Here is a 25202-nt window from a genome sequence, read left to right as displayed (position 1 = left end):
TCCTCTCTCTCTTTCCTCTCTCTCTCTCCTTCCTCTCTCTTCCTCTCTCTCTTTCTCTTTCCTCCTCTCTTCTTCTCTCTCTCTTTCCTCCTCTCTCTTTCCTCTCTCTTCCTCTCTCTCTTTCTCTTTCCTCCTCTCTCTCTTCCTCTCTCTCTTTCTCTTTCCTCCGCCCTCTCTCTCTCTCCTCTCTCTCTTCCTCTCTCTTCCTCTTTCCTCCTCTCTCTCTTCCTCTCTCTCTCTCTTTCTCTTTCCGCCTCTCTCTCTTCCTCTCTCTCTTTCTCTCTCTCTCTCTGTCTCTGTGTTTGTTTTCCAATCCACCAACAGAGATGATGGAATTTGGGACTTTTCACAGGCAGAACAAAACTGGCAAGATATTTCAATCGAGTGAGATCTGTTTATTGGATTCTCGTTTCACATTACAAACTTCAAAGACTTGACTTGGTCTTGGCTGGGTGGTGTTTTTTAAAATTGTTATTATTCCCGCTTTGCTGCAGTTCGGACATCAGGCAGATTGTGGTAACCCACGTTCCAGAAGTTGACGTAAGGCGCCCGCAGGCCTTGTTTCACCGAGTCGTAGTTGATGTCATGGTTGATGTCGAGGTAGAAGGCGCTGTCGTTATTGTTGTAAGGCACCCAGGCAATGGGGACTTCGGACTCCCCTTGGTTGGGGTCGCTGGAGGGGGGGAGGGAAACAAAAATCACACCGGCTGATTAGTTCCCGGAGACGACACACCCAAAAGAAACTAGAGCCTCCTTCAGACAGAGGCTTCCGATCTCAGGGTTTCTAGATTGAGGATATGAAAATTGTTGGTTTTTTAGAGTTATTTAGGGTATCTGCTGTCAAATGGGCCCCGAAAAAAACCTTCCATGGGGGACAATGAGAACTTTTGAGGGCACCCATTCTGGTTGTCTATCTATCTATCTATCTATCTATCTATCTATCTATCTATCTATCTATCTATCTATCTATCTATCTATCATCTATGTAACCTTCTACCTATCTACCTACCTACCTATCTATCTATCGATCTATCTCTATTTATCTATCTCTCTGTTTCTGTCTCTCTATCCATCTATCAATCAAATCCATTAAATCTATCATCTATTGATCTATCAATCTATCATCTATTTTATGTGTCATCTGTCTATTATATTTATGAACTCTCCATCTCCCTCACAGAGTGTCTCTGGTCCAGTTTACAATACAGCATTAAAAGTATAAAAACCTTTTATGTAACATTCAAAAGGTGAAAAACGCCCTTCAGAGCCCCCAACCAGCCCCTATGGCAGCGTGCTCCACTCTGCCCCACCCTTCCCGGTTCTCACCCAGTTCTGGCGAAGTTGGTCCAATAAGCAATCATGGCTTTGGAGAGCTTCCTGTGCCGGGGCTTGTAACCCAACGGGGTAGCAAACGGCTTGCCGAAGACATACTGGATATCATCGGCATGATCTGCCCCTACCCAGGCGGGGTAGATGAAAGGCATTCGCGAGGGCTCGGAGAAGACATAGCTGTAGGTCTTGCTGCTTCTGGAATAAGCAAAGCAGAAAAGTTTTGAATGGTGAGAGAGGAATCGGCACGCGCAGAGGCCTCACTGAAGCCCCGGAGTGCAAAAAAACAGCCCAACAGGCAAACCAGAAGTTCAGGAAAACAGACTTCCGTTTTGCCTGTTGTAGAAACAGAAACATAGAAGATTGACAGCAGAAAAAAGACCTCCTGGTCCATCTAGTCTGCCCTTATACTATTTCTTGTATTTTACCTTAGGATGGATCTATGTTTATCCCAGGCATGTTTAAATACAGTTCCTGTGGATCCACCAACCACGTCTGCTGGAAGTTTGTTCCAAGCATCTACCAGTCTTTCAGTCAAATAATATTTTCTCACGTTGCTTCTGATCTTTCCCCAAACTAACCTCAGATTGTGCCCCCTTGTTCTTGGGTTCACTTTCCCATTAAAAACACTTCCCTCCTGAACCTTAGTTAACCCTTTCACATATTTAAATGTTTCAGTCGTGTCCACCCCTTTCCCTTCTGTCCTCCAGACTATACAGATTGAGTTCATGAAGTCTTTCCTGATCAGTTTTAGGCGTAAGACCTTCCACCATTTTTGTAGCCCGTCTTTGGACCCGTTCAATTTGATCCATCTCTTTTTGTAGGTGAGGTCTCCAGAACTGAGCACAATATTCCAAATGGGGTCTCACCAGCGCTCTATACAGCAGGATCACAATCTCCCTCTTAGAAACATAGAAACATAGAAGACTGACGGCAGAAAAAGACCTCCTGGTCCATCTAGTCTGCCCTTATACTATTTCCTGTATTTTATCTTACAATGGATATATGTTTATCCCAGGCATTCAGTTACTGTGGATTTACCAACCATGTCTGCTGGAAGTTTGTTCCAAGGATCTACTACTCTTTCAGTGAAATAATATTTTCTCACGTTGCTTTTGATCTTTCCCCCAACTAACTTCAGATTGTGCCCCCTTGTTCTTGTGTTCACTTTCCTATTACAAACACTTCCCTCCTGAACCTTACTTAACCCTTTAACATATTTAAATGTTTCGATCATGTCCCCCCTTTTCCTTCTGTCCTCCAAACTCCACAGATTGAGTTCATTAAGTCTTTCCTGATACGTTTTATGCTTAAGACCTTCCACCATTCTTCCTGTTTGTTATACCTCTAGCTATGCAGCCAAGCATCCTACTTCGCCATCACGGGACTAGAAGATCTCCAAGGTCCCTTCTGGACCCATGATTCTATGGGAGGCCCATCCAACATGCACGACACACCCCACCACCACCTCCTCCAAATCCATCGGTCGCTCACTTGGCGTTTGCTTGGTGCAGCTGAAGCGCTTGCTGGGTGGGGACCAGGAACATGTAATCGGTCTCCAGGTCCACCACTGTCCTCTTCATGACCTCTTGGTCCTCTGTGTTGCTCCACACCTGGGTGTACAAGGCGCAGGCCACGTCTGCTCCTGGAGCGCCCTTCTCCACCGTCAGTCCCTGAATTAACCGGTAGACGTTTTGCCTAACAAAGCAAGAACGAAAGGATCCAGTGTGAGATTTCCATCCAGTTTTAGGAACAATTGTTCTCCCGGTCAGGAAATTTCTCCTTAGCTCTAAGCTGCTCCTCACCTTAGTTAGTTTCCACCCGTTGTTTCTTGTTCTACCCTCAGGGGCTTTGGAGAATAGGTTGACTCCCTCTTCTTTGTGGCAACCCCTGAGATATTGGAAGACTGCTAGGATATTGTTTCCTGCTTCTCTTCTCTAATAGTTTCCTAGGAAGCATCTTACTTACTTCCTTCCACTCATTTTTCCTTCTTCCCTTGCCCTTCCTTCCTTCCTTCCTTCCTTCCACCCATCCATCCATCCATCCATCCATCCATTTTGTAAACCATTTAGAGAGGGCTGTAAAAGCACTACGAAGCGGTATATAAATCTGTTGCTATCTTCCTTCCTTCCTTCCTTCCATCCTTCCATCCTTCCTTCCTTCCTTCCTCTCATCTTTCCTTCTTCCCTTGCTCTTCCTTCCTTCCTTCCACTCATCTTTCCTTCTTCCCTTGCCCTTCCTTCCTTCCTTCCTTCCATCCATCCATCCCTCCATCCCTCCATCCACTTTGTAAACCACTTAGAGAGGGCTGTAAAAGCACTACGAAGCAGTATATAAATCTGTTGCTATCTTCCTTCCTTCCTTCCTTCCTTCCTTCCTTCCTTCCTTCCTTCCTTCCTTCCTTCCTTCCTTCCTAAAGGTTGACTCAACCTTTCATCCTTCCGAGGTGGGTCAAATGAGGACCCAGATTGTTGGGGGCAAGAGGCGGATTCTGTAAACCACTTAGAGAGCACTGCAAAAGCACTGAGAAGCGGTAGATAAGTCTGTTGCTATCTTCCTCCCTCCCTCCCTCCCGCCCTCCCTCCCTTCCTTCCTTCCTAAAGGTTGACTCAGTCTGATTATGCTGATTCTATAAAACACTCAGAGAGAGATGTACTAGCACTGTGAAGCAGTATATAAGTCTAAGGGCTATTGCTATTGCTATTGCAAGAAAGGAAGAAAGGAAGGGAGCAGGGGGTGGCGCACTGATAAAAGCACTGCAGGCTCCTTCAGCTAACCGCTAGCTGTAGGTCAGCAGTTCAAATCTCACCACCGGCTCAAGGTTGACTCAGCCTTCCATCCTTCCCAGGTGGGTCAAATGAGGACCCAGATTGATGGGGCAAGAGGCCGATTCTGTAAACCGCTTAGAGAGGGCTATCAAAGCACCATGAAGCGGCATATAAGTCTAAATGCTATAATGCTATTGCTAAAAGGCAGCAGGTCAGCTCAGCTCAACATCTCCAGATGTTCCACCAGCCTTCCTCCCCTCCCCGGTGTCGCCTGCTCTCCTTACGGGGTGATACTGACCAGGGGACGGTTGATAGACGGCATGTCAATCCCCGCGAAGAAATGTCCGTCCATATCGTTGACTCCAAGGACATAGTCCACATCCGCCGCGTTGGTGAAAAGGTTCTTTGGGACATCAGGAATGAAGTCTCCATCCACCACTGGGGCGAAGGCCAGATAATGGACCAAGGGGTCTGCAGGGTGAGAAGACGGCCAACAAATTTTTAAGGTTTTTTTTCCTTTTTTTAATTAGAAAATAGATTAAATTACAACTATACATTATCTTACCTTCAAAAATTATACATTATTTAACCCTTTAACATGTTTAAATGTTTTGATTGTGTCCCCCCTTATCCCTTCTGTCCTCCAGACAATACAGATGGAGTTCATGAAGTCTTTCCTGATAAGTTTTATGCTTAAGACCTTCCACCATTCTTGTAGCCCGTCTTTGGACCCGTTCGATTTGATCCATCTCTTTTTGCAGGTGAGGCCTCCAGAACTGGACACAGTATTCCCAATGGGGTCTCACCAGCGCTCTATACAACTCTCCCCCACCCACAAACTCTCCCCCACCCGCAGTCACCCCCACGACACTCTTCCCCACTCCTTCTTACAGCGCAAGTTGGTGAGTTCCAGGTGATAAGCGAGGGTCAGGGTCTTCGGATCAGTAACCCGGAGGCAGTTGGCCAGGACGGTGGTGTTGTCTGTTGGACAGCCCACTTTATGCGCGACCTGAAAAAGGCGGAAATCTATATTTATTTGGGCTGCTGGGCAGACCGATCCTCGCATTCAGTCCTCAACTTACAACGTCCTCATTTAGTGACCAAAGTTACAATGGCACCGGGGTAAAAAAAGGGAACTTGGGACCGTGCAGTTACGTGCTCTGCCCCAGTAGGAAATAATTAATAATAACAACAATAACAATAATAATAATAATAGAGGAGAAGCAGCTAGAGAAATTAGTAAAATACGAAGATCTAAAAATCGAGCTGCAACGACTCTGGCATAAGTCAGTGAAAGTGGTCCCAGTGGTCCTCGACAGGCTTTGCACAGTGCCATAGGATCTCAGTGGACATTTGAAAACCATCGGAATTGACAAAATCTCCATCTGTCAATTGCAAAATGCCGCTACTGGGATCTGCACACATAATTCGCCGCTACATCACGCAGTCCTAGGTGCTTGGGAAGCGCTCGACTGCTGATGAAATACGAAATCCAGCATAGTGATCTCGTTTGCTGTGTTGTATCGACATAATAATAATAATAATAATAATAATAATAATAATAATAATAATAATAATGTATTAGATTTGTATGCCGCCCCTCTCCGAAGACTTGGAGCGGCTCACAACAACAGTGAACAATGTAAACAAATCCAATACTTTAAACCCTTATCCTTAAAATAACCATATAACTCAATCATACCATACATAAACCATATTAGCAAGGGGATACATCAGTTACCCCATGCCTGGCGACATAGGTGGGTTTTCAGCAACTTATTTATTTATTTATTTATTTATTTATTTATTTATTTATTTATTTATTTATTTATTTATTTATTTATTTATTTATTTATTTATTTATTTATTTATTTATTACTTAGATTTGTATGCCGCCCCTCTCCGAAGACTCGGGGCGGCTCACAACATGTAGAAACAAATCATAAGCAATCAGACAAATTTAAAATATTTAAATATTTAAAAACCCCATATGCTAACAGACACACACACAGACATACCATGCATAAATTAAACGTGCCCAGGGGGAGATGTTTCAGTTCCCCCATGCCTGACGGCAAAGGTGGGTTTTAAGGAGTTTACGGAAGGCAGGAAGAGTAGGGGCAGTTCTAATCTCCGGGGGGAGTTGGTTCCAGAGGGCCGGTGCCGCCACAGAGAAGGCTCTTCCCCTGGGGCCCGCCAACCGACATAGAAACATAGAAGTCTGACGGCAGAAAAAGACCTCATGGTCCATCTAGTCTGCCCTTATACTATTTTCTGTATTTTATCTTAGGATGGATATATGTTTATCCCAGGCATGTTTAAATTCAGTTACTGTGGATTTATCTACCACATCTGCTGGAAGTTTGTTCCAAGGATTTACTACTCTTTCAGTAAAATAATATTTTCTCATTTTGCTTTTGATCTTTCCCCCAACTAACTTCAGATTGTGTCCCCTTGTTCTTGTGTTCACTTTCCTATTAAAAACACTTCCCTCCTGGACCTTATTTAACCCTTTAATATATTTAAATGTTTCGATCATGTCCCCCCTTTTCCTTCTGTCCTCTAGACTATACAAATTGAGTTCATTAAGTCTTTCCTGATACGTTTTATGCTTAAGACCTTCCACCATTCTTGTAGCCCGTCTTTGGACCCGTTCAATTTTGTCAATATCTTTTTGTAGGTGAGGTCTCCAGAACTGAACACAGTATTCTAAATGTGGTCTCACCAGCATTCTATATAGTGGGATCATAATCTCCCTCTTGCTGCTTGTTATACCTCTAGCTATGCAGCCAAGCATCCTACTTGCTTTCCCTACCGCCTGACTGCACTGTTCACCCATTTTGAGACTGTCAGAAATCACTACCCCTAAATCCTTTTCTTTTGAAGTATTTGCCAACACTGAACTGCCAATACAATACTCAGATTGAGGATTCCTTTTCCCCAAGTGCATTATTTTACATTTGGAAACATTAAACTGCAGTTTCCATTGCTTAGACCATTTATCTAGTAAAGCTAAATCATTTACCATATTACAGACGCCTCCAGGAATATCAACCCTATTGCACACTTTAGAGTCATCGGCAAATAGGCAAACCTTCCCTACCAAACCTTCCCCTATGTCACTCACAAATATATTAAAAAGAATAGGACCCAGAACAGATCCTTGTGGCACACCGCTTGTAACCTGACTCTGCTCAGAATACTCGCCATTAACAATAACTCTCTGATGTCTACGCTTCAGCCAGCTGCAAATCCATTGAACTATCCAGGGATTAAGTCCAATCTTCACTAATTTATTTATCAGCTCTTTATGTGGAACCGTATCAAAGGCTTTGCTGAAGTCCAGGTAGGCAATATCCACGGCACCACCTTCATCCAACACCTTTGTGACATAGTCAAAGAAATCAATGAGATTAGTCTGACATGATTTGCCTTCAGTAAAGCCATGCTGATTTGGGTCTAATAAGCTATTGTTTTTTAGGTGCTGATTTATCCTCTTTTTGAGTAGAGTCTCCATCATTTTAACTACAACTGATATCAAGCTAACTGGCCTGTAGTTACCAGCTTCTTCTCTACTGCCCTTCTTGTGAATAGGCACAACACTGGCCATTCTCCAATCCTCAGGAACTTCTCCTGTTAACAAGGATTGGTTAAACAAATCAGTCAGGGGGGTAGCAATGACAGATCTGAATTCTTTAAGAACTCTGGGGTGAATGCCATCTGGACCCATTGCCTTATTTATCTTTAATCGTTCAAGTTCTTCTAAGACATCGGCTTCTAAGATCACTGGAGCTGAATCCGTACAGCTGGAAGCAATGCTATATCCCTCTATAGTATTATTTTGTAAGGTGTTTAGTTGACGGGACCCGGAGAAGGCCCACTCTGTGGGACCTAATCGGTCGCTGGGATTCGTGCGGCAGGAGGCGGTCTCGGAGATATTCTGGTCCGATGCCATGAAGGGCTTTAAAGGTCATAACCAACACTTTGAATTGTGACCGGAAATTGATCGGCAGCCAATGCAGACTGCGGAGTGATGGTGAAACATGGGCATACCTAGGTAGGCCCATGACTGCTCTCGCAGCTGCATTTTGCACGATCTGAAGTTTCCGAACACTTTTCAAAGGTAGTCCCATGTAGAGAGCATTACAGTAGTCGAACCTCGAGGTGATGAGGGCATGAGTGACTGTGAGCAATGAGTCCCGGTCCACATAGGGCCGCAACTGGTGCACCAGGCGAACCTGGGCAAACGCCCCCCTCACCACAGCTGAAAGATGTTGTTCTAATGTGAGCTGTGGATCGAGGAGGACGCCCAAGTTGCGGACCCTCTCTGAGGGGGTCAATAATTTCCCCCCCAGGGTAATGGACGGACAGATGGAATTGTCCTTGAGGGCAAAACCCACAGCCACTCCGTCTTATCCGGGTTGAGCTTGAGTCTGTTGACACCCATCCAGGCCCCAACAGCCTCCAGGCACCGGCACATCACTTCCACCGCTTCATTGACTGGGCATGGGGTGGAAATGTAAAGCTGGGTATCATCCGCATATTGATGATACCTCACCCCATGTCCTTGGATGATCTCGCCCAGCGGTTTCATGTAGATGTAAAATAGCAGGGGGGAGAGGACCGACCCCTGAGGCTCCCCACAAGGGAGAGACCTAGCAGTCGACCACTGTCCCCCCACTAACACCGACTGCGACCGGCCAGAGAGGTAGGAGGAGAACCACTGAAGAACAGTGCCTCCCACCCCCAGCCCCTCCAGCCGGTGCAGAAGGATACCATGGTCGATGGTATCGAAAGCCGCTGAGAGGTCAAGGAGCACTAGGACAGAGGATAAACCCCTGTCCCGGGCCCGCCAGAGATCATCCATCAACGCGACCAAAGCGGTTTCCGTGCTGTAACCGGGCCTGAAACCCGACTGCTGGGGACCTAGATAATCGGCTTCTTCCAAGGACCGCTGGAGCTGGAGTGCCACCACCTTCTCAACAACCTTCCCCATAAAGGGAAGGTTGGAGACTGGACGATAGTTATTAAGCACAGCTGGGTCCAGGGAGGGCTTCTTGATGAGGGGGCGCACAAGCGCTTCTTTATAGAGTGATGGAAAAACTCCCCTCCCCAAGGAAGCGTTGGTAATCTCCTGGGCCCAGCTCCGTGTCACCTCCCTGCTGGCCGAAACCAACCAGGAGGGACACGGATCCAGTAAACAGGTGGCGGAACTCACAGCTCCAATGGCCTTGTCCACTTCATCAGGTGTCACCAGATCAAACTCTTCCCAGACAGGTGGACAAGTACATGCCCCAGTCACCTCGACTGACTCGTTGTCAGTCGACTCTGTTTTACAATTGGAGTCGAGGTCGGTCCGAATCCGAGCGACTTTATCAGCGAAAAACGTGTTAAAATCCTCAGCACTACTCTGCAAGGGCTCCCCAACTCCCCCCTGATTAAGAAGGGAACGGGTCACCCTAAACAGAGCGGCCGGGCGGGATTCCGCTGATGCAATCAAGGTGGCATGGTACGCGCATCTTGCCGCCTTGAGCGCCACTTTGTAAGTCTTAATAAAAGCTCTTACAAGTGTTCGGTCGGATTCAGACCTACTCTTCCTCCATCGCTTCTCTAGACGTCTCTTTTGGCGTTTCAACTCCCGGAGCTCCTCGTTGAACCATGGGGCTCTACGGGGTCTAACGCCTCGGAGAGGTCGCAAAGGCGCAATCCGGTCGAGAGCCTCCGCAGCAGCCGTGTTCCAGGCCTCCGCAAGAGACTCCGCCGAACTGTGGACGAGTGCCTCTGGGATAACCCCAAGTGCCGTCTGAAAGCCCTCTGGGTCCATCAGGCGTCTGGGGCGGAACATCTTCATTGGTTCCGCCTCCCTGCGGGGGAGGATTGGAGCCAGGAAGTCAAGCCGTAGTAGAAAATGGTCTGACCATGACAAAGGCAGTGCTTCTAAGCCCCTTAGTCTCAGACCATTACTCAGTTGCTCGGAAAGGAATACAATGTCAGGTGCGTGCCCTCCCTCGTGAGTCGGACCCTGTACTACTTGAGTCAGGTCCACGGCTGTCATGGTGGCCATGAACTCCTGTGCCAACCCAGAGGTTTCGCCGAGTGACGGCAGGTTGAAGTCCCCGAAGACAATGAGTCCGGGGAACTCCACCGCCAACCCGGTTACCTCCTCGAGTAGCACAGGCAGGGCTTTTGACACGCAGCTGGGAGGCAGGTACGTGAGAAATAAGCCCACCTGAACCCCTAAGTCCAACTTCATCAAGAGAGATTCGCAACCCGCAATTTCCGGAGCAATGAGTCTACGCAGGCAAAGGCTCTCTCTGGCTACAATGGCCACTCCTCCCCCTTTTCCCTGGGGTCGCGGTTGATGCCATATCTGAAACCCGGCTGGGCAAATTTCCGAGAGAGGAACACCTCCCTCTGGGCCCAGCCAGGTTTCAGTAATGCATGCCAGGTCGGCCTCCTCATCCAGGATCAAATCCCGGATGAGGAGAGCTTTATTTACCACCGACCTGGCATTCAGCAGCAACAACCTGAGCCCAGGGCCAGAGTTACACTCACCACCAGTACCCAAGATTGGGCTCACAGAGCCAGAACAAGGGACCGTTATTAAGCAACGATCCCTCGTTCCCCTGGAACGGCTAACTCTGTGGCCCTCGCCATATCTGCCTCTCCCCAGCAACACAGGGATATTCTGCCTCCCTGCCCCCCCCAGAGATCGGTGCCCCTTCCTCTCCCGCCTCCCGAGCGTCAGGTGGGCCAAACCTCTCATTCACACTACTATCAATGAATTTATCCATACCATAACCCACCCCCACCCATCCAATCATACCAATCATTCCATTCATAACCCCAATTTTGATTATCCCAGTCATCCATTACTTTAGACCCCAGCTACGTTAAAAAATCAATTAAATTAATAGCAATATAAAATAGTAGTTAATAATAATCTAATAGCATTAGAATATAAATTAACATTAAATAGCATTAGAATATAAATTAACATTAAAATATAAATATATACAATATAGGGTAAAGTTATATAAGCTAAAATTATAAATTAGTATAAATTAATTTTGTAGATGGAATAGACAAAATGGAATAGATCAGATCTTAAAATATTCTTCAATCATCAGTAATCAGTCAATCCGGGAATAATGTTCTTCTGGTCTTCAGAGGTCTTAGATCTTAGTCTAATTTAAAAAGAGGTCTTAGATCTTAGTCTAATTTATGAAAGGCGAGGAGGGCAGGGGCGGTTCTAATCTCCGGGGGGAGCTTCAAGGCAGGATGAGACAGATTCATGGAGGCCAAGTGTATCATAGGTGGTGATTGAAATGGATGTCCATGTGCCGCCTCTATTTTGGTTGAGGCAGGCAGGGTTCCCTTGGGTCCCATTTGTTGGGGGTCAAGGGAAAGGGAGGGTCTTGCCTTCTCTTTCTGCTCAAGATCCCCATGGACAATTGGTGGCCCACTGGGTGACACAGAATGCTGGACTTGATGGGCTTTGGCCTGATTCAGCAGGGCTCTTCTTAGGTTCTTATCTGTAATGGGCCAACTATGGTTTCTAGGACCAGTCTTTGAAGATCACACAGAAGAGAGCCTTGTAGCTTCTCCAATCCACTTTTACAAGGGGAACGCGGACAGAATCTTAGGAAAACCCCACGGAACCTCCGCCAGCGTCTCAGGTAGGTTCAGGGCCAAGCCTGAGGGAATCCCCATAAATGTAACATGTAGGTTCTGCTTTACCTTGATGGCCCAGAAAAGGGGGTCTTTTTGGATGGCCCAAGTGCAGAGACCGACTCCACTCTGGCTGATGGCCCGTTTGATCAAGCCTTTGTTGTACGGTGACAGGGTCTGCAGACAAGAAACAAGAGGAAGCTTTTTGGAACGATTTCAATTTTAGAAAAGCTGGAATGAATTGCAATGATGGAGAAATGAACCCAATGAATAAAAAGAGTATATTTGTAGCTCAGGGTTGAAATTAGAGGTCTTTGGTGCTGTCTGAGCTTGGTGCTTTTTTCTTGCACTCACACTTGTTCTGCCGGAAAACCCCACCAAAATTACAGGGTAATTAGTCCAGGAAGACACACACCACACGATAAAAGGAAAACCCAAATGTTTTTATAAACAGAAAAACAGAAACAGCTCCCTTTTTAAATGTCAAAGGGATTTTCTGGTACACACAAGGCCCAGGTTAAATGCAATCCAATTTCTCACCCAGTAACCAGTTCTCTATTTATTCATGTAAACATCAAATTATAATTTTATCATATCTTATCTATATCTTAAATTATTGTATTTTGTTCAATTTAAATTTTAGAATTGTATTTTATTCCAACTTCATTTTAAATCGTATTGTATTCCAATTTCATTTTAAATTATATTATATTAATTTCAATTTTAAATTGTTTTATCAAATTTTAATAATTATTTTTTTCTGGAACTTTGTACTTTGATATGGCTCAAGAGCTAATCAATAAAAACTCATGTTATGTCGAACTATGACAGTATAGAATATTTGTTGGGGATTGGTGGGGAAACTTGAGAATTTAATATCAAATTCTGGAAGAAAAGGCGGGGTTGCTATCTAAAAGTTCTCAGTCTTTGTTCCAAATTTTTGCAGAGCTCTTCCTTTTGTGCAATTAGTTGGAGATTTTTCTGTTGTGTTCCTATCAATTACAAAACACAGAGAGAAATGAGACTCATTGGGCTTTTTTACTTGAAACTCTTAAATAATATTACATGGAATTTCATGTATTTGTGTGTAGTTGTGCATATAAAAATCCAATTTTGCTATTTCTTCTATGACAGTAGTTCTCAACCTGTGGGTCGGGACTCCTTTAACGTTTAAGGTTTAAGGTTTAATCAGATTTGTATGCCGCCCCTCTCCGCAGACTCGGGGCGGCTCACAACAATAGTAATACAGTGTAAGACAAATCCAATATTTAAATTAATTTTTTTTAAAAAACCACAAATTAAAACCAATCATACACACTAACGTACCATGCATAAATTTTATAAGCCTAGGGGGAGGGAACATGTCAATTCCCCCATGCCTGACGACAGAGGTGGGTCTTAAGGAGATTACGAAAGGCTAGGAGGGTGGGGGCAACTCTGATATCTGGGGGGAGTTGGTTCCAAAGGGTCGGGGCCGCCACAGAGAAGGCTCTTCCCCTGGGTCTGACCAAACGACATTGTTTAGTTGACGGGACCCGGAGAAGGCCAACTCTGTGGGACCTAACTGGTCGCTGGGATTCGTGCGGCAGAAGGCGGTCCCGGAGATATTCTGGTCCAGTGCCATGAAGGGCTTTATAGGTCATAACCAACACTTTGAATTGTGACCGGAAACTGATCGGCAACCAATGCAGACTGCGGAGTGTTGGTGTGACATGGGCAAATTTAGGAAAGCCCATGATAGCTCTCGCAGCTGCATTCTGCACGATCTGAAGTTTCCGAACACTTTTCAAAGGTAGCCCCATGTAGAGAGCATTACAGTAGTCGAGCCTCGAGGTGATGAGGGCATGAGTGACTGTGAGCAGTGACTCCCGGTCCAAATAGGGCCGCAACTGGTGCACCAGGCGAACCTGGGCAAACGCCCCCCTCGCCACAGCTGAAAGATGTTTCTCTAATGTGAGCTGTGGATCGAGGAGGACGCCCAAGTTGCGAACCCTCTCTGAGGGGGTTAGTGACTCCCCCCCCAGGGTGATGGACGGACAGATGGAATTGTCCTTGGGAGGCAAAACCCACAGCCACTCCGTCTTATCCGGGTTGAGCTTGAGTCTGTTGACACCCATCCAGACCCCAACAGCCTCCAGGCACCGGCACATCACTTCCACTGCTTCGCCGACTGGACAAGGGGTGGAGATGTAAAGCTGGGTATCATCTGCATACTGATGATACCTCACCCCATGCCCTTGGATGATCTCACCCAGCGGTTTCATGTAGATATTAAATAGTAGGGGTGAGAGGACCGACCCCTGAGGCACCCCACAAGGGAGTAACCTAGAGGTCGACCTCTGACCCCCCACTAACACCGACTGCGACCGACCAGAGAGGTAGGAAGAGAACCACTGAAGGACAGTGCCTCCCACTCCCAACCCCTCCAGCCGGCGCAGAAGGATACCATGGTCGATGGTATCGAAAGCCGCTGAGAGGTCAAGAAGCACCAGGACAGAGGATAAACCCCTGTCCCGGGCCCACCAGAGATCATCCATCAGCGCGACCAAAGCAGTTTCCGTGCTGTAGCCGGGCCTGAATCCTGACTGCTGAGGACCTAGATAATCGGCTTCTTCCATGGACCGCTGGAGCTGGAGCGCCACCACCTTCTCAACAACCTTCCCCATAAAGGGAAGGTTGGAGACTGGTCGATAGTTATTGAGAATGGCTGGGTCCAGGGAAGGCTTCTTGAGGAGGGGGCGCACAAGTGCCTCCTTGTAGGGATCCGGAAAGGACCCCCTCCCCAAAGAAGCGTTGACAATCTCCTGGACCCAGCTCCGTGTCACCTCCCTGCTGGCTGAAACCAGCCAGGAGGGACACGGATCCAGTAAACAGGTGGCGGAACTCACAGCTCCAATGGCCTTGTCCACTTCATCAGGTGTCACCAGATCAAACTCTTCCCAGACAGGTGGACAAGTACGTGCCCCAGTCACCTCAACTGACTCGTTGTCAGTCGACTCTGTATTCCAATTAGAGTTGAGGTCCGCTCGGATCCGAGCGATTTTATCAGCGAAAAACGTGTTAAAGTCCTCGGCACTACTCTGGGGGTCGAATGACCATTTCACAGGCGTCGCATGAAACCCTGGGAAAATAGACAAATTTATCCTGGTATTAGGAACTAAAGCTTCTATTCTAGCATCTTGGAACATATTTTTACAATCTGACCAATCAGGCGTTCACATTGGGGGCATCTCTCTGATCTTCCTGTCAATCAGCTCAAAGCTCTCTTGGAAGAATTGGTGCTAGACGTATGGTTGGGGGTCATCACAACATGAGGAACTGTATTAAGGGGTCGCAGCCTTAGAAAGGTTGAGAACCACTGTTCTATGACAATCAGAAGCCGGCCGGCCATCTATCTATCTATCTATCTATCTATCTATCTATCTATCTATCTATCTTTCTTTCTTTCTTTCTTTCTTTCTTTCTATTTATATGCTGCTCACTCCAAATAGGACGCAGAGCGGCTAACAATAATCATAAATACAACAATGATAAAAATAGAGTAATAAAATCATCGATGCAATAAAAACAATAATATCCTACAAAACCATTTGTACTTGCAGTCAATCGTAATTCCAGGCCTGCCGGAAAAGCCAGGATTTAACGTCTTTCTGGAAGACATTCTACTTTCCCACATCCACCTTGCAACCCACCACACACAAGGATGGGGAACAAACTGACTCCATGGTGATTTGCAGATTGTGCTGTGTGTACGTACCTCTGCCCTCAAACCTCCTAAACTTTACATGCAACAAATGTAAATTAATCCAAATAATTGAGGAAAAAATAGAAAACCTAGAGAAAAACCTAAAAAGTCTGAAACACAAACATCAAAATGAGAAAGTCCAACAAACTCCTAGTAGAGCCAACACCTCAAAGGAGCAAAACAGAATCAACCCCCCAGAGCAGTGATGGTGAAACTTTTTTTCCTTGGGTACCCAAAAAGCATTGCTTGCTTGCGGAGTGCCCACATCCATAATTCAATGCCTGGGGAGGGCAAAAACAATTTCCCTCGTCCCCCACCCCCGGGAGACCCTCTGGAGGCTGGAAAGGGCCTCTTTCCCAACTTCGGGAAACAAAAAATCCCCTCCCAGAGCTTCTACATGAGCCAAAAATCAGCTGGCCGGCACACACATGCATGTTGGAGCTGAGCGAGCGCAACAGTTCATGTGCCAGTAGATATGGCTCCACCTGCCACCTGTGGCCCCCGTGCCATAGGTTCCCCATCTCTGCCCCAGAGGATGAAAATGAATGGACACATGTCACACAAAGAACAAAAAACAAACCAAATACAAAACCACTACCAATTCCAACCCGCCCCTCCCAAACCCACTGCCTACAAGCAACAAATACCTGAGACTCCTCACACAAGAGAACCCACAGATAATTGACAAAGAATCACCAGAAAGAAAGCACAATAAAACAGTGCCACCAGCTAACGCAACAAAGAAAAAGACTCCCCACCCCAACCCAATGAAAAGGAAAAAGCTGGTGATGGGTGACTCAATTCTCAGGAGAACTGAAACTACCATCTACAGACCAGACAATCAAACCAGGAGCCAGGGTGGCGCAACAGGTAGAGTGCTGTACTGCAGGCCACTGAAGCTGACTGTAGATCTGTAGGTCAGTGGTTCAAATCTCACCACCGGCTCAAGGTTGACTCAGCCTTCCATCCTTCCAAGGTGGGTAAAATGAGGACCCGGATTGTTGGGGGCAATAGGCTGGCTCTGTTAAAAAGTGCTATTGCTAACATGTTGTAAGCCGCCCTGAATCTAAAGAGAAGGGCGGCATAAAAATTGAATAAATAAAATAAAATAAATAAAATAAACCAGAGATGTGTGCTGTCTCTCTGGAGTTAAAATCTCTGATGTAATGCAAAATCTTACCAAAATAATAAAGCCCACTGACTACTGCCTCCTACTGGTGATCCATGGGGGAACAAATGACACAGGGAAAGACCTGAGTCAAATAATGAAAGACTATGACCACTTGGGCAACACAGTCCAAAAGATAGGTGCACAGGTGGTTTTTCCTTCCATTCTAGCTACAAGAGGATGACACCCAGCAAAATAACACACAATCCCACAAATAAATCATTGGCTAAAAGACTGGTGTTTCTTCAAATAAAGATGTTCAAACCTCCTTGTGGGAATGGGCCTTAAAAAAACAACAACAGATGGGTCTTTGCCAGCTTTAGTTGTCCAACTCACTACCTGAGGAGGCCGGTTAGGATTTAAAGGCCAGAGCACAGATTGCACTGTACAGGCAGCGAGAGGAACAGCTAAAGCATGGAAAGGCCCAGGGAGGTAAGGTCCCTGAGTGCTGACAGTGGAATTCTGGGGGTTGAAGTCCACTCATCTTCAGGTTGCTAAGCTAGCCAGTTTTCTTCTAACTTCTCTCTGGGTTTGTGTGTGTGTGTGACAGAGAGAGAGAGAGAAAGAGAGACACAGAGTAAAGTTTATTTTAACTCTAAAAAGTTAAAAGTTTTTTTTTAATTCTGCAAAGTTCTGGTAACTAGTTTTTCACTAAAGTTGCATCAGCCCTTTTGTGTGGGACCTTTGAGCTTTAACTTTCAAAATAAAGTTAAATACATATTGGCTTTAACTCAGCAAGCAGCTATTTTAGATCTGTGAGATGCTCTGGCACCATCTGGCCCCTGGGGTTTTGTCTTTTTTAAAAAAAATATTTTTATTGATTTTCTTAAAATAAACAGACACACATACAAACATTGAACATAAAATGGGGATACATTTTCCCCGCTTATCTTGAAAGTATAAATTCAAATACAGAAAAAGAATACATAATTCAGTACATATTGAATGTTAAAACATTTTTTTGCTAAGTTTGAGTTAAGATTTTTCACATTGTTGCTAATATATATATAAAACCAAAATTCTTACTATATTACTTATATATAAACTAATTCTTATATATAAACTAATTCTACCTTAGTCATTAAACAATAAATTTAAACTAATATTAGTATTTTTATTACCCAAGTAAAAACAAATACAACAAGTTAACTAAAAATAGATTGTATATCTTATTTTTTCTTATCTATCCATTTATAAACATTGTTCCATGCTTCATAAAACTTAGTATCTTCTTGATCATTTAAACGTCTTGTCATCATATCCATTTCGGCGCAATGTAATAATTTTGCTATACTGTAACTTCTTCTTCTTTGGGGATTCCCTCCCCCTTCCAGTTTTGCGCATACGTGATTCTAGCCGCTGTTAATATGTGTATAATTAAATATAAAATTTCTTTCTTATAGGTCTGGTTGGTAATTCCTAATAAATAAAATTCCGGGGTGTTTTCAACCTCCTGCTTTACCACTCTATCATCTTCCAATATATTTTAGCTTTACCACATATCCACCATTGATGGTAGTAGGTTCCTATTTCTTTCTTACATTTCCAACACAATGGAGAAGTTTTAGGGAACATTTTTGCTATTCTATTTGGTGGGAGATGCCATCTGTAAAACATTTTAATTTGGTTTTCATTTAATGATACTGATTTGGTCATTTTCCAATTGTTAATCCAGACTTTTTCCCATGTATCGGTATCTATTTCTTTACCAATATTTTTCCACCATCTTATCATATTATCTTTTAGGGTCAGTTCAATATTTTTATGTGCAATAAGGAATTTATAGATTTTCCCTATTGTTTTTGTTTGATTAAGAGTAATTAAATTACTTAACAAATTTTTGTTTTTATTAAAAATATAAAGTGTTTTATCTTTCTGATATCTAGATCGAATCTGGGCATAGTGCCACCAATCAATTATTATCCCTTCATCTTGTAATGTACTCCTAGATTTTAATTTCATTTGGTCATTTAATAAGTCTTTATATCGTATAATTTTTTTGTCTTTTATAGATTTTGGATGTATTATTGCTTCTAGGGGGGCAAGCCATTCTGGAATAGTTAAAAAGTGATTTTTCCTTATGTCTTTCCAAACTTCCAGTAGGTATTTCCTTAATGTATGTCCTTTAAAATATGAGTGATTTTTCTCCTTATCATACCATATAAAGGCGTGCCATCCAAGCATAAGATCATGCCCTTCTAAATTTAATATTCTTTTGTTTTCTAGAGTGATCTCTAACCCATGTTAGGGCGGCTGCCTGATAATATAATTTCCAATTTGGAAGTCCAAATCCTCCCCTTTCTTTGATATCTTCTAAACAGTTTATTTTTATTCTTGCTTTTTTCCCTTGCCATAAAAACTTTTTAACTATATTTGTTAAATTTTTTTAAAAAGTACTTCCTGGATTTATTGGGATTACCTGAAAAAGAAATAAAATTTTAGGTAAGATGTTCATCTTAATTGTTGCTACTCTTCCTAAAAAAGATATTTTCAAATTATTCCAAATTTCTAAATCTTTTTTAATTTCTGTCAATAATTTTAAATAATTATCATTTTTTATAGTTATTGTTTTAGCTGTTAACCAGATTCCTAAATATTTTACTTTTTTAGCGATCTTTATTCCAGAGATATGTTCTAACTTATTTTCTTCGATTTTACTCATGTTTTTAGTTAAAAATTGTGTTTTGCTTTTATTTATCTTTAAACCTGCTACCTTTCCATAATGTTCTATTGTCTGCATTAATATTGGGACTGTCTTAATCGGTTCTTCAATTATAAAAGTTAAATCATCAGCAAAAGCTTGAACTTTGTACGTCTCGTCACCTACAGATAGACCTTTTATTTTAGGGTCTGTTCTTATTTTAATTAATAAAGTCTCCAAAGCCATAATAAATAGCAACGGTGATAAAGGACAACCTTGGCGAACTCCCTTATTTATCTCAAGTGTTGTTAATTGTTCATTGTTCAATATTATGTTCGTTGTTTGTTTTAAGTAAATGGCATCTATTAAATTAACAAGTTTTGAGCCAAATTTCATTTTATTTAATTGCATTTTTATGAATATCCAATTAAGATTATCAAAAGCTTTTTGAGCATCTAAGAACATTAAAGATAATGTTTTCCCTGGGTGTTGCTCATAATATTCTAACGTGTTTATGACAATTCTAAGATTGTTTTTGATTTGTCTGCCTGGTAAAAAACCATTTTGATCTTGGTGTATTATTCTATTTATAACTCTTTTAAGTCTATCTACATATATGGCAGTAAAGATCTTATAATCCACATTCAATAATGATATAGGCCTATAGTTTTTAATTTTTTCTGGTGCTGTACCCTGCTTATGAATTAAAGTTGTTAATGATTCTGTCCAAGATTTAGGAATTTTACCCTCAAGTCTACATTCATTGAAAATTTCTAACATATTATTTCTTATTGTTTCATTTTCTATTTTATACCATTCTGCCGGTATAGCATCTGGGCCAGTTGCTTTGTTGTTTTTTTGTTTTTTAATTATTGTTAAAACTTCTTCCATTGTTATTGGTCCATCCATAATATTCTGTTGATCTTCCATTATTTGTGGTAATTTTGAATATTCTAAGTAATTAAAAACTTCATCTTCACTAGTAATATCTTTTGTATATAGTTCTTTAAAAAAATTATTCACAATATCTGCTTTTCCTTCTGTGTCATATTTTATTATGCCGTCATTATCCTCTAGTTTTTTAAGAAGTTTTGATTGCCTCTGTTTTCTAAGTTTATATGCTAACCATCTGCCTGGTTTGTTCGCGTATTCAAAATAGTGTTGTTTAGCTCTTTTTATCTTTTCAGCTATTTGATTTTGTTCTATCAATCTAATTTTATGTTTAATTACACTCATTTCTGTTTTCAAATCTCTGTTCTTTATATGTTGTTGTGATAAAGATTCTAATTGTTTTAATTCATTTATTAATTGTTCATATTTTATTTTATTTTCCCTATTATGTCTTGCTGTGTAGGATATCATTTATCCTCTAATATATGCTTTAACTGTATCCCATAAATTTTGTGGAGTAGTATCTAAGTTTTTATTGATTTCAAAAAATATTTTTAATTCCTTTTCAATCCAATCCTTGTATTTCTTTTCTTTTAAGATATTTCTATTCATCCGCCAATTAACCTGTTTATTTTTGGTTCTCATATAAACTACTACGGGATTATGGTCAGCCCATATGTTGACATCTATCTCAACCTCTTTTATTTGTTCAGCAATTATTTTTGAAGCCCATACCATATCTATTCTTGTCCAAATTTTGTGGGGGTTAGAGTAAAAAGTGTATTGTCTCTTATGGGGATGTCTTTCCCTCCAAATGTCATTTAATAGTAATTCCACTTTCATTTTCTGGAAAGTACTAGGCAATAAGTTTTTACTTCTCTTCTTACTTTTGTTGTCCCCCCCCCCCGAATGATCTAATTGTCTGTTTGTAATAGCATTAAAATCACCAATTATTAACATATTTTCAATATTTAACTCTGTTATTACTTGATGCAATTTTTTATAGAATGTTATTTGATCTTCATTAGGGGCATAAATCGAAACAATTACCAAAGGTCTAGATTCAATGTCAACTTGTACAATCAAAATTCTACCTTCATCATCCTTATATATTTGTTTGGAATTTATAGAGTTTTCAACATACATCACTACTCCTCTTTTTTTTTGATCTGCTAATGCAGCATACATTTTTCCAATTTTGGGATATAATAATAATTTCTGATTACTTTTTTTGATATGCACTTCTTGTAATATTGCTATTTGAGCATTTTGATTTCTGATTTTGGAAAAAATTTGTTTCCTTTTTCTTGGTTCATTTAAGTCCATTCACATTAACAGAAAAGATCTTTAAGTCTTTACTTGTTGTCATTTATTTGGTTTTTTGGTTTCGCGCTGAGGTTGAACTCTTCTAACACCTTGGTCCTGCTCCGCTATGAAGGCTGCGGCCCCCATGTCCTGCGCCTGCTGGGTTGCTAGTTCTTCCACAGGTTGCTGTTGCACTAGTTGTTGTTGGGCAGTTTGTTGGTTTGCTGATTGATCCAGGTGACTTATACCACTGTTTTCAAAAAAATCCGTTGCTTGTTCCAAGTTTTCCAACTTATATCTTCTGGAACGCCAGGTCAATGCTATCCCTTCTGGAATAAGCCAGCGAAAAGTTATATTTTCTTTAATCAAAATTCTGGTTAGAAAATGATAATCTCTTCTACTTTCTCTGACACCTCTTGGGACTTGTTTTAATATTTTTATTTCAAGTCCTTTGTGTTGTAATTTAGAGGTTCTTGCCCAATGCAGTATGTCATCTCTCAAAGTCTTTCTTGCAAACTTGATATGGATCTCTCTCGGGAGATTGTGGCGACGAATGTAGCTATTTGAAATTCTGAAAACTTCATCAATTTCTTTTAATATTTCTGTAGGATCCACCTGGAGTATTCCTCCAATAGTTTCAGCCATAGTCATCTTTAAATCTTCATCTTTTTCTTCTATTATATTCTGAAATCGTAGCCCATACGACGCACGTTGCATCTCCAGGTGAGTGATTGATTCATCATATCTTCTGTATCGTGCATCAGCTCTGCCTTCGAAATAGTCCATTCTCTTTTCAATTTTAACAGTCTTTTCTTCAACTTTTTTAACACGGTCTTCACTTTCCTGTAGAGTTTGTTGCACTTCCTTCATCTGCGCCTTCACCTCTCCCATATCTGCTTTCAGATCAGCCATCTCTGTTTTGAATTCTGCCAAGTCTGATTTTATGGCTTCTCTTTGTTGTGTTGCCTCATCTTTTATAGCCTCTCGTTGTTGGGCTGCATCTTCTTGGGATTTGAACATAAAGTCCTGCATTGCTTTTAGAGTTTCTTGTATTGTTATCAGAGTGGGCTGTTGAGGTTTTTCTTTCTCCTTCTCCTTGGTAGACATGGTTACTGATAAAACTTGATGCGTCGGGGAAGGATGGGGCGAACCTTGTGGAGAAAGAGTTGCAGCTGCTGCTTGTTTTTTAACTGTTTTAACATAGGTTGAAGTGCTTGACATTTTCAAATTTTAAAGTTAATATCAATTTGTATTTAGTGAAAAGAGGAAAACCACTATAAATCCCAAACTTGTTCAACAAACTTTATAACCAATTTCCCTTAGTAAATAACAATATATTATTACCTAGTAGAAACCACAAATATGTTAATCAGATTACTAATAAAGTTCACTATAAATTTTCTTTTAACTTTAATTTTTTTAAAAAAAACTAAGAAAGAAGAATAAAGTGTATAAAAAGTAAAGAAGAAAAAGAGTAAATATATATCCAAAAATGTTAAGAGAAGGCAAATATGAGTGGGGAGAGAAGAAGGAAAAGGGGAAGAAATAACAAGGAAATGCTGTCTTGTGTGAGAGAGAAAACAGAAGAAGAGAAAAAAAAGGGGGGTTTTTAATTTAGTTTACTTAGAGTAGAGCAGGAAACCAAGGTTTGTTAACAATGCATATATTCTAAATCAGTATACTTTTAAAAACGGCAATAGAACAACAATACAAAAAGAGAGAAAGGAATTTGTTTAAGGAACAAAATGTAGGTATTATATACTTATCTTCTTATGAATCAGATGGTCTTTATTAATAAAGGATGTTGTAAATTCAGTAATGGCAGCAGATAAGCTTCTATATAGTTCTTTCTATGTAGTTCCAATGCAAAGAAAAGTCAAATTTATGATTTTCTTTTATGTTAAAATGGAGTCAGTTGGTATTTCACAGTCAAAGAATGAGTGCAGGCAAATTCTCCGTTGTTTAAGGCTTAAAATGGAGTCAGTTTATTCTTCACAATGCCAGGCAGGTAGAGAAAAATTCTTCACAAATAATCCACAGGCAATCAGCAAGTAATCCAAAGGTAATAGTAATCCACAGACAAGCAAACCAAACAAAGGCTAAATATGTTCTTGTAGCTTTAATGTATCAATTAATTTTATTTTCCATTTGTCTTCAGATTAATAGTTTATTTCATTTTGTCGTTGTAAGAGAGAGCAAAAAAGAAGGAAAGCAGTAAAGGTGTTCTTTATCCCTCGGCTGTAGAAGTTAGAGCCCGGGATACAATGTTGCTAGTAGTTTAGAAATCCCAAATTCTATTCATCTTTGGAAATTAGGTCTTTTTAAAAGTCATGTCAAATTAGAATTATTTCATTAATTCTTCAATATTTTTAGCAGTTCAAAAATTTAAGAATTTAAAGTTCAAGTTCAAAGTTATAAACGAAAGTGAAAAGAAATTAGATCCGGCTATTGCTTGCGGTTGGATACAAATTCTCAATAACTTTCCCTTTCGCCTTGCTGGAAAACAAAAACTTTCACTTGTAACTTTTGCAATGATCGAATCTTCCTTTTTTAGACATGAAACAAAAGGTTTTTACCTTGGGTTTTCTTGTTTGCTGTATTCCCTTTCGGTTAAAATATGCTGCAAATTGCCTTCACTTTCTTTGTCTTTTCCTTGCTTCCCGCTGGGTTTGGAGAGATCGCACTGGCCATTCCTCTTGAGGGAGGATCGGTTCTCCCTTTTCCGAAGCTGCGGGGCGAACTGCTGTCTCTGGAGCTTCGGCGGCAGCTCCTCGGACAGAGGGGAGCCCCCTGTTCTAGGATCGGGCCATCCGGACCCGATCCGATCGCAAATTGCGACCTTCGGAGAGGTTGAAGGAGCCTCAAGGCAGAGCACTGCCAAAGAGGCTCCGCTGCGGTCTTTATTCCAACAAATCTCAGATTTATTTGTTTCTTCAGCCACAGGTGCTGTGTATTCCCTCCGGGGTCAGTTTCAAGCACGGAACTCTCAAACCTCTCAATTCTAGATGACCGATTTAATTCCATCTCTGCCACTGTCATTATGTGCCATATGGGGATTATTTTCCTTTCATTCCCCAAAGTTGAATTATCAAGGGATCTCTCCTGATAGGGAGAATTATAATCAAAGTTTCAGCTCTGCTCTTTGGCTGAATCCTCCAGGGGAGACTTTGGGCAGAGAAATATGGAGTTTCGGCACAGGCAGAGCCTCTGCTATTGCATGTACGTCTCTCTCCTTTCCACATGAACTGTGTTTCAATCAGGAAAGCAGCAGGATCATATTCCACCTTGTGAGAATCCTCTGAATTCTAATTCTTCTTTACGAACAGGAAGGAGATTGATTGAGTCACCCCATGAATTATGGACCTCCTGCTTCTGCTTCTGATGCTGCTTTTGTCCTATCCAGTGTCTGGGAAGCTGAGAAGGAAATGCCAGCTGAGTTTGGAGCACCGGGATGGAAATAAACCACAGAGCTTTTACAGCCCAGGAGACCATCTCATTGGTATAGTCCTCACTGGAAAGGAAATATTGCCTACAAAGTTACTTTTCAACGTGGCTCCTTCTCTTCAGTTCGTTTTTCATGATCTGTAAGTCATTGTGGGTGATGGAGTTGCGTTCCCTCCTTTCTAACACTCTCCTTATTTTCTGTTTTTTATGGTTTTTTTCCATTAATCCTATATTGGATAA

At 42.0% G+C, this 25202-nt stretch overlaps 1 protein-coding gene across 1 annotated transcript; it reads right to left on the bottom strand.

Annotated features, from left to right (window-relative positions):
- Positions 1-474: 474 nt before the first annotated feature.
- Positions 475-22625, bottom strand: LOC139155151 (bile salt-activated lipase-like). Its single transcript, XM_070730234.1, has 8 exons — positions 22229-22625; positions 21627-21847; positions 11838-11969; positions 4989-5106; positions 4382-4568; positions 2824-3027; positions 1327-1527; positions 475-673 (listed from the first exon to the last, which is right to left on the bottom strand). The coding sequence occupies exons 1-8, from the start codon at positions 22623-22625 to the stop codon at positions 475-477; spliced, it is 1659 nt and encodes a 552-aa protein (XP_070586335.1).
- Positions 22626-25202: the final 2577 nt, after the last annotated feature.

The sequence above is a fragment of the Erythrolamprus reginae genome (assembly GCF_031021105.1).
Source record: "Erythrolamprus reginae isolate rEryReg1 chromosome 13 unlocalized genomic scaffold, rEryReg1.hap1 SUPER_13_unloc_16, whole genome shotgun sequence".
NCBI classification, from domain to species: Eukaryota; Metazoa; Chordata; class Lepidosauria; order Squamata; family Dipsadidae; genus Erythrolamprus; species Erythrolamprus reginae.
The sequence above is the reverse complement of the archived record's forward strand: the minus strand, read 5'-3'. Positions and strand labels throughout refer to the sequence as shown.

Bases quoted from the DNA above. Each gene is read 5' to 3' on its own strand.
- LOC139155151 (XM_070730234.1), bottom strand. From the start codon at position 22,625: ATGTCTACCAAGGAGAAGGAGAAAGAAAAACCTCAACAGCCCACTCTG. The intron at 21,848-22,228 runs GTGCGTCGTATG...GGCTTATTCCAG, and splicing joins CACTCACCTGGAGATGCAAC to AAGGGATAGCATTGACCTGG. The intron at 3,028-4,381 runs GTAAGGAGAGCA...TTGCTTTGTTAG, and splicing joins CCCCTGGTCAGTATCACCCC to GCAAAACGTCTACCGGTTAA.